Genomic DNA, 8,835 nt, shown 5'->3' with positions numbered 1-8,835 from the left:
AACGGATCTATTCCTACTGCTAACATGGCACAAAGTGGCAAAACAACAAAGAAGGAAAGACCACAAAAAATAATTTTTGGAAGAAACTTCTCCCTGCAAACACTGCTTGAAAACGCTGTTTCGTGGGGAAAACTGGAAAGAGCTTGTTTTGTTCTGAACCGGAACAAAATGCAAGATGGTGAAATTTCTCCCAAACCAGAAATTCCCCTTTTGCAGCTGTTCTGCTCCCAAATATGCAGCCGTCACTGTGAGGGGGAAATGGGATCCAGTGCCTTTGCAGCTTGGAGAAGGGGTCTTGAGGGGTGGCTACAAAAACACCAGCTCTTCGGAGTAGGCAGCTTCCCCAGCAGGTACCTGTATGGTGTTGCCTGCCCTGCCAGTGGTTGATGAATACCTATAGTAAGAAAACTCCATCATAGGAGCTGAGAAACTGCTCATCAACTGCTGATTCTTGACAGCATCTTCCTCCCCACTTTGATCCCCGTTACTATAGTATCTGAGCAACTTACAGTCTGTAATTTATTGATCCTGATGGCACGCCTTGTGTGCTGGGTGGTGCTATTGTCCACGTTTTATGGAGGCACCAGGATTTTAGGTGCCGTGTCCAGGGTCAAAGAAGAGGTCTCTGAGAGAACAAGGAACTGAACCTGGGTCTCCTGACACCACCACAGAGCTATAATCATTGGATCACCCCTTCTCTCTCCACTTGGGGCCAGATCAAGAACATGAGACTTTGTGGCCAGGGGCCAATTTGTTGCCTTAAATTGTTTGAGCTACTCACTCCCCACCATGATACTTATGCTTAGTCCTGTCCTTGGGATACAGCCCTAGAGGCTTCCGCAACACGTGGAGTTTGGCAGAGGCTGCACCTTGCCACTCTATCATGCCTTAATGTCTGAGCTCTCAACTGCTCCAGAATTGGCTCAGAGTTGCGACATGCTGGTTGATCCCCTGCAGAGAAATGTTCAAGCAGGTACCAAAGCCTGTGTCAAAACTCAGAGCCATCGGCCCACGGGCTCTGACAAGATCCATCTGGCAGGTGGCAGCTAATGCTCTGGATATGTTCCAGATGATGGGAGCTGGGGGCTTTTGCTAGTGTGTGCCAGTGCTTCCTGTCATCCTTCCATTTAGTTTTAAAAGGCCAATTCATGCATGCAGAGGAGAGCGGGTGGCTGCGGAGCGTAGACGGGAATATTTCACAGTACAGCTTGCTGCAAGGATGAGTCTCTTACCAAACCAAGTCACCAAGAGGAGGTCTGGGAAGAGCCTAGACAGGCTGGGGCCCTGCACATTCTGCCTCCTGCGCTGCTTTATTTCAAGTCCCCACTGCTGAAGCTTGCAGACCTTCTTTCCATGCTCAGAGCCACTGAGCCTCCGTGCCCTTCTCTGTGTCCCAGGAAGGTAGGGAAGTGCTATCTCCAAAACACAGAGGCACAGTGAGTTATGTGTGGTAGCAATGAATGGGCGAGTGCTCAGGAGCATCTGACTCTCATGAGTTGCCAATGCATATGGATCAGCATTTTTCCCCTTACGCTCCCTGTTAGAGTGGCAGGCCCTGACTGTAGTAGTACAGGTGCAAGCCGGGCCCAGGAGGGCTGGGATCTGGCGGATATGGGCCGGTTGCACCTTGGGGGCTCTAGTGGTTGCCAATGGAAGCACTCAGTCGCAAGGGTTGGCTTTTCCCTCCTCCGTCATTTTTGGTGACATTCATGGAGCTCTTGTCCAAAAGCACAGAGCTGTTGGACCTGTGTTCCTTGGGGACTCTTCTGTATACATCTTATAGCAGAGCACACAGGGTAAATTCGTATCGTCCCTTGAAAAGTAAGAATTAAAGAAACAAGCCCAGTTGGATTCCAGTTTCCATCCTCACCCCTCTTTCTGTACCTTTGTGTATAATCAAAATCTACCTTTGTTTGACTGTGGGGAAAGGAGTCCTCCAGAGAAACAGGTTGAAGCACATTCATCAGCAGGCTTATTCTGTTGCATAGGGAACTGACTGAAACCTCTTCAAATTGAAGTCAAGGTAGATGGGAGATCCCTCAGTCTTTGTGGAGTGTAATGCTACGCTTGGTCTATGCGCTGGACCTTGTGTTAACAAAAATGTTGGTTTGGGATGTTTCAGAACTGAGATACAGCCCTTTTGAGTAAATTGCTGGCCGGGGGAATCAAGCCAATGTAATATGAATTTCTTCTCTTCATTCACCCAATAGAATAGCTTTGGTTATTTCTGTGTGTCTATGATTGTGTCGTCTTTTTGTTCTACTTTGGCTTGCCAATCCCTCAGCAAAAAATTTCTAGGCAGCTAATCCCCATAAATCACAGAATCATAGAAAATGAGGGTTGGTAGGGGCCTCAGGAGGTCACATTTAGTCCAACCCTCTGCTCCAAGCAGGACCAGCCCCAACTAGATCATCCCAGTCAGGGCTTTGTCTACCTGGGTCTTAAACACCTCCAAGGATGGAGATCCCACTACCTCTCATTGCTGGCTGACTTGTAGAAACTCTTCTTGTTACCCTTTGTGTCCCTTGCTAGCTGCTACTTCAGTGGTGCTTTGGCCTTCCTGATTTCATCCTTGCATGCCCAAGCAACACTCTTATAGTCCTCCATAGTCATTTGTCCATGTTTCCACTCCTTGTAAGCTTTGTTTTTGTGTTTGAGCTCAGTGAAGAGTTCCCTGCTAAGCCAAGCTGATCTTCTGCCATACTGGCTAGTCTTCCTGTGTGTCAGGATGGTTTGTTCCTGTGCCCTCGGTAACATTTCTTTAAAATACCGCCAGCTCTTCTGGCTCCTTTCCAACCTCAGGCTGGCCTTCCAGGGTATCCTGCCCATCAGTTCCCTGCGCAAGTCTAAGTCTGCTTTGCTGAGGTCCAGGATCCTTACTATGCTCCTCTCCTTCCTTCTTTTTCTCAAGTCAATGAGAGTTAGGTTCCCAAATACCTTTAAAACTCTGTTCTGTTTGGCCTAGTGGACTAAGATTGGGGCTGGTAGATCCTATTACAACACAAATGATAGTTATCACAAAAAATGTAAGGTTGGAAAGAACCCGGAGAGATCACATTGTACCTCCTGCACTGAGTCGGGATCAAATATATCTCCAGCAAACAATATGGACAGTCCGTTTTAACTCTGGCTCAGTAATGCACTGGGATTCTAGAGTCCGGTCTCAATTTATTTCCTTCAGTAGATATACATGGAAAGAAAAGATGGAAAAAAGACCCTGAACCTGGGACAGATCCCGCATTGTTGTAAACCAGTAATCGGTTCAAGTCGATGGCACAAAGCATGTTTACACCAGGTGGAAATCTGGCCTCCAGAACTGAACAACTGAGTGAGAGATGCCATGGAAGCAGAGCTGGACCCAAGAAAGCTCTGATGAGAGGGGTTATTAGGCTGTTATGGGATTGTAAGTGCCATTCCAAGCATAATCCCTTTCCATGTTCATCGTCTGGTGGAGGAAAAGAAAAGGAAAAAAAGTTGAATTATCATTAATAAGCTCCATTCGCCAGAGTAATGAATTCCTAGTGAAGTGAGTTCAGGCATACAGCCAGGCTGTCTGCTCTCCGGATGGTGTATCCTGCACTATATCAAATCTCTAGGCCAAGAGTGACAAAGATGGGAGTTTAAAGTGAGGCTGTAAGGACTTGTCAGGTGTCTCAGTAAATTGCCTGAGGTTTCACTGCTGCTGAGAACCAAGAAGACCTCACTCGTATCCCTGTGAAGTCCATGGAGGCTTCAGCACTCTACAGAGCTGGGACACTTTTTCTGGTGCCTGAGTAAGGATATAGAGGTCTCACTCTCAGCCTCTGTTTTTTAACCATCATTGATATGGAGAAAATGTAGGCTCACGTAGCTAAGTTGCATAAGCTTACACATAGCCACTTTAATGCGCATTAACGTGGTGTGTGTCCATTGTCCCATACCACATGAATGCGTCTACATTTGGGCTAATGTGACTTAGCTATTTGTGCCTAAATTTGGTACTTGCTTTAAGCAAGTATCAAATTTAGGCGGGATTAGCCTAAAATCACCCTTTTTAAAGGCATATTAAGGGCATGCATGTGTGTCCATGACCTTAATGTGCCTTAAAAATGGAGATTGTAGGCTAATCCCGTTTAAAAGGGCCACGTGTAGACAAGCCCATTGACTCCTTGCCTAACTTCCTCACACCTGGGATTTGGGCCTAGAGCTCTAAAATGGAAGGAAAGGTGAAGAGAGGACTGGAGGGCTAGGATGGATAAACTGGGTGTGCTTTTTTACGCTGGGATGTGAACTGTCTGGAGAAGGTTAAACCTCCAGCACTTTGCTTTAACATGCAGGCACCCACCTTTCGTATCCAGGCAATGTAGGCAGAAACCCGAGTGAAGACAGTCGGCTTCTGAAAAGTATTGCAGCCCTGAGAAGACACAAAGCTTGCGATGCCGTGCACCTCCCATGCTCTCCCAGGACGGCAGATCAAAGGGCCACCGGAATCCCCCTAGACAACATAAAATGCAGAGATCTTTAGTGCAGTAATAATCCTTGATGAATATGGTACATGGGGAGGATCCTGAGAGCATCTCTGACTTAATGTGCTTGGACATCTTTGGACCTCTCATGCTGTCCAGAGGTCACAGTTGAAAGAATCAGCACTGGGCCCAGCATTGTACTTGGGATGCCTCAGCTTCAACCTATCCTTGGGTTCAGAAATACCTTAAAAATTTTAAGCTCAGCCTCTGTATATTTTCTTTGCTGTATTTAGGGATACAGACAGATTGAGTGAAAGTGCTTCATTAAAAGTGGATGAATTATTATCTACATGCAAATAAGAGGTGAACGCACAGTCATGGCTGTCAGGCTGGCTACTGTCTTTTCACCAAAGAGTTGACTTGCAACAGTATTTTTTCCTCAAACTGAACCCTGTGTGTGCAGGTCAGTATTTTATAAGCACACACAGCTTTGGATTTCCAGATATTTCATAAGATGTAGGCAGCAATCCCACTGGGCTGCAGGTAGTTGGTGGGACAAACAACCAGCGTGGATAGTGCCCTATAGCCATCATGACAGTAGTGTCTTCTGAAACAGTGTCATGGCACATTCAGTGAACTTGTCTGGAATAACAGGATCTTGGCTTGTAGGCTCTTGTGACAATGTACCCCCTTCTCGAGTGTGAACTGCTCTGCAGTCCCCTAAACTGGTACCGCAGTCCCCTAAACTGGTACCTCAGCCCCCACTAGGCTTGTCTGGCAGAGGTGCCAGGTCTCTGGTTTAACTTGTAGATGATCCCCTATATCTTGCAATGAGATGGAGTTTCACCATGTCTTTCAGTCAAAGCTCTTAAAGAAGTTTGTGAGCCTCGCTGCAGACATTGCTGGCAGGACTTACATTGCACCCAGAAATGTATCCGTCTCCTCCTGCACAGATCATGGTAGTCTTGACGATGCTGCCCCACCAGTTTGGCCGAGAGCATGTGGCATAATTCACAATGGGCATCATTGCCTCCTGGAGGACTTCAGGGAGGGGTCCACCAGCTGTAAAACAGAGGAGACCACAAAAGAGTGGGGCCATCAGGAGGGTTTTACACACAGGTGAAAGGCAAAATGTTTCTTACAAGGCTGGTTGATATCATGAACTGTACTAAACAGATGGGGAAACGGAGTCTGAGAGAGAGAAAGGGACTTGGCCAGGGCCATCCTGCAGAGCAGTGGCAAAGATGGGAGTTGAACAAGGTCTCCCAAGGCCTCGTGATAGTTTCCTCCACTAGATCATGCTGCCCAATGAGGTAAAGGACGTGTAAAGTGATAATTAGAAGAAAGCTAGCTTGGGTGGAGCCCTAGAAATGCACTGCCAGGAACAAGCTGAACTCTGCTCCTCTTAAATCTTTTTCATCTCCACCCTCTGTGATTTCTTAGTTTCCTTGGGAAGTTGAGATATGCTCTGGCTTCCATGGAAGAGCCAGATCAGCTGGTTTGTGGTTGAGGAGTCTGGTCAGTCTGGGGGAGGTGTGTGCCCTGCTTCGTCTAGCTAAGCCCTTTTTGGCCATCAGCCAAGATCAGTGTGCCCAGAGCTCTCCTGCAACACAGTGCCCTCTCCATGCTGCATGGAGCGTAGCCTACTCGGCTGTCATCCTTGTCAAGGGGCAAGGGCCTTGGCATGCAGTCACGGAGCCCTCCGTACCATCCCTGAAGTGTGATGTGCGTGGGCATTACGGCACATACATTACAGGTACTGGAAGGCCTGATGTTAGGGGAGGCTGCACTACTTACTGCTGAGTTGCCCCCATCCAGTGATAAAGCAGGAGAAGCGGTTAGGAAGGATGGAGCCCGCTGGCGGCAGGCAGGCTGGCTGGATTTTGTTGTTCAGCTTCACCGGCTGAGACAGTTTGATCAGGGCAAGGTCATTTCTGAAACACAGACCAAGGAAGGACAGGGAGGGGAAGAAGTTAATCTCAGCTGGAGATTGCTGTACAGCACCTGGCAAGGTTCAACTCCCCTGGATCTCTCTCTCTCTGCAGTTGTTCCCTTCTGTAGATTATACCAGCAATGGAGCCTGGCTCAGTCTCTCCATGCAAAACTGTTTTTAGTGGGAGTCAGCGTTGCATGGAGGCTGCAGGATCAGGGGCTTTCATCAGCCTCAAATGCAGACACGTGCTTTCTACCACGAAGAAGATGCAGCAGGAGCAGCATCTCCACAAATGCGCCGGGGCACTAGGCGCCTCTCTCAGCATTACAGAACTGACGTGGCCAAGAAGAACTGTGCGTCTCAGCTACAGCTGCTGGGATCCAGGCCCCCGAGCCCCTTTTGGAAGGGAGACATGGGGTCCTGCGTCACTTGGGCACCCTTGAGCGCTATTCACTACATACAGACCTTGGGATCTGTCATTTGCATTGCCCAAATGACCGGGGTGTAATATGGGAGCAAGTAAACCAATCAAAACCTGAAATCGCGGAGCTACCCCCACAGCCAAGCCTCAGACATTGCACTGCAAGTGCCTTCCTTCTCTGTTAAAATATGTGCCTTGACGATCAATAGTGCACCAAATCCCATTCAGCAGGGAACAACCAGCCACGCCAGAACATAATCAGAAAGTGAGAGTGAAACTGAAGTCCAAGTTGGCAGGTTGAAGCCCAGCCTTGTGCATAGAGGCAATAAAGAGGAGACTAAACAAGTCCCCTCTGTCCGCATCCCAGTGCTTTAGGAACTGGTGGATTTACCTGATTGTTGTGGGGTCCCAGTCCTCCTTCACAATGATTTTGTCCGGCTTAATACCCAGAGAGCCAGGTTCGTTTTTTTTCAGGTTGTGCTTCCCCAGATAAACGAGGTACTCTCTGTTTCTTCTGTATGAACCAACAAAGCAGAAGAAAATGTGGGCAAGCTTGCAAGCCTCTTAGTTTCCTCCAGAAACCCCCACTACCCTTCAAGGCTTAAGCCCAGTCCCAATACTGTGCCAAGGCCATCAAGGAAAATGAATGTGTTAGCTCCATTAACTGACAGCAGTAGAAGGCCATATCTGCCCTCTGTTAGGGTGAGTTGCTTATTTTTGCTTCCCTTCACCATCGCCCGCTCGTTAGGTATTTCACAGTGTTGCTTCTCAAGACTCCCTAGCTCCTTTCTCAAGCACCCTGGGCATTTCTCACCAAAAGACTTTGGGTTCTGATTTGTGCCCATCTCTCCCACCTGGTTTCTCTTGTCCATGTTGCTTACTCACTTACTGAATACAGTGGGCTGCAGTCAGCACCCAGTTGGTAGCAATGAGGGTGCCACCACATACATGTATCTGTCTACCAGACATGGTAATCTGGAGGGAAATCTGGAATTCAAAGACATGAGGATGTTAGCTATACTTTACTGATGGCAAAGCCTCAGAACCCGTCTCATTCAGCTGCAACGCAGGATCTTTACCTGCCAAGGCCAGCTGTGGGGTCTGGCATCTTCGCCTCCTACCACTCGGGAGGTAATGGGTGTGAAGGCAGGCACGCCACAACCGTAGGCTTGGAAATACAATAGAGATAGAGGGATGAGCATTTTAAAAGCAGTTTAACTTTCATACTAGCCTAGTCCTTCCCCCACCTCTCTAAACCCCTGGTCTTCAGAGGTACAGAAAGTATTCAAGCTATCTCCTCTTTGCTGCAGCACAATCATATTGATTTCAGATAACTTCATTGTCTGAGTTGAGTATCTAAGAAAGGGGCCCCCACCAAGAGCTGGGTTGTACCACACCACAGCAAGGCTTAGAAAGGCACAGGAGAAGCCCTGTGTAAGTGAATTGTGCATGCAGTAAGCTGTGGGGGTTGAAAATAAATCGTCCTGTGGAGTCCCCGCAGGTTTGTGTCTACAGTTTACCTGTCAAATGCTGGAGACTGAACCCCATTTCCAGGAAGCTTGCATTGCAGCTGCCTGTGCTCCAACAGCAGATCATAGCATCATAGAGAATTAGGGCTGGAAGGGATCTCAGGAGGTCACATCTAGTCCAACCCCCTGCTCCAAGCAGGACCAGCCCCAACGACATCGTCCCAGCCAAAGCTTTGTCTATCCAGGTCTTAAAAACCTGCAGGGGTGGAGACTTCACAACCTCTCTGTGTAACTGGTTCCATGTTTTACTACCCTCCTAGTGAGAGAGTGTTTCTTAATATCTAACCTCAACTTCCCTTGCTGCAGCTTGAGCCCATTGCTCCTTGTCCTGTCATTTGCCACCACTGAGACCAGCCCAGCTCCATCCTCTCCCTGCAGGGAGTTGAAGGCTGCTATCAAATCCCCTCTCAGTCTTCTCTTCTCCAGACTAAATCAGCCCAGTTCTCTCAGCCTCTCTTCATAAGTCATGTGTCCCAGCCCCCTAACCACTTTGTTGGCCCTCCACTG

At 48.2% G+C, this 8,835-nt stretch overlaps 1 protein-coding gene across 1 annotated transcript in view; it reads right to left on the bottom strand.

The window, feature by feature from the left end:
- Nucleotides 1–3,148: 3,148 nt before the first annotated feature.
- The window catches only part of LOC109293791 (chymotrypsin-like elastase family member 2A), an 11,123-nt gene continuing 5,436 nt past the window's right edge, over nt 3,149–8,835 (bottom strand). Inside the window, exons 2-8 of the mRNA XM_019511893.1 lie at nt 7,879–7,967; nt 7,689–7,786; nt 7,191–7,313; nt 6,243–6,379; nt 5,362–5,507; nt 4,325–4,474; nt 3,149–3,445 (exon numbers count right to left, since the gene is read on the bottom strand). Coding sequence (XP_019367438.1) covers nt 3,386–3,445; nt 4,325–4,474; nt 5,362–5,507; nt 6,243–6,379; nt 7,191–7,313; nt 7,689–7,786; nt 7,879–7,967 — 803 coding nt within the window. The 3' untranslated portion in view covers nt 3,149–3,385. The remainder of the gene's footprint in view (nt 3,446–4,324; nt 4,475–5,361; nt 5,508–6,242; nt 6,380–7,190; nt 7,314–7,688; nt 7,787–7,878; nt 7,968–8,835) is intronic.

The sequence above is a fragment of the Gavialis gangeticus genome, unplaced genomic scaffold (assembly GCF_001723915.1).
Source record: "Gavialis gangeticus isolate Ggan-Ray unplaced genomic scaffold, GavGan_comp1, whole genome shotgun sequence".
NCBI classification, from domain to species: domain Eukaryota; kingdom Metazoa; phylum Chordata; order Crocodylia; family Gavialidae; genus Gavialis; species Gavialis gangeticus.
This window is presented reverse-complemented; position numbering and strand designations above follow the sequence as displayed.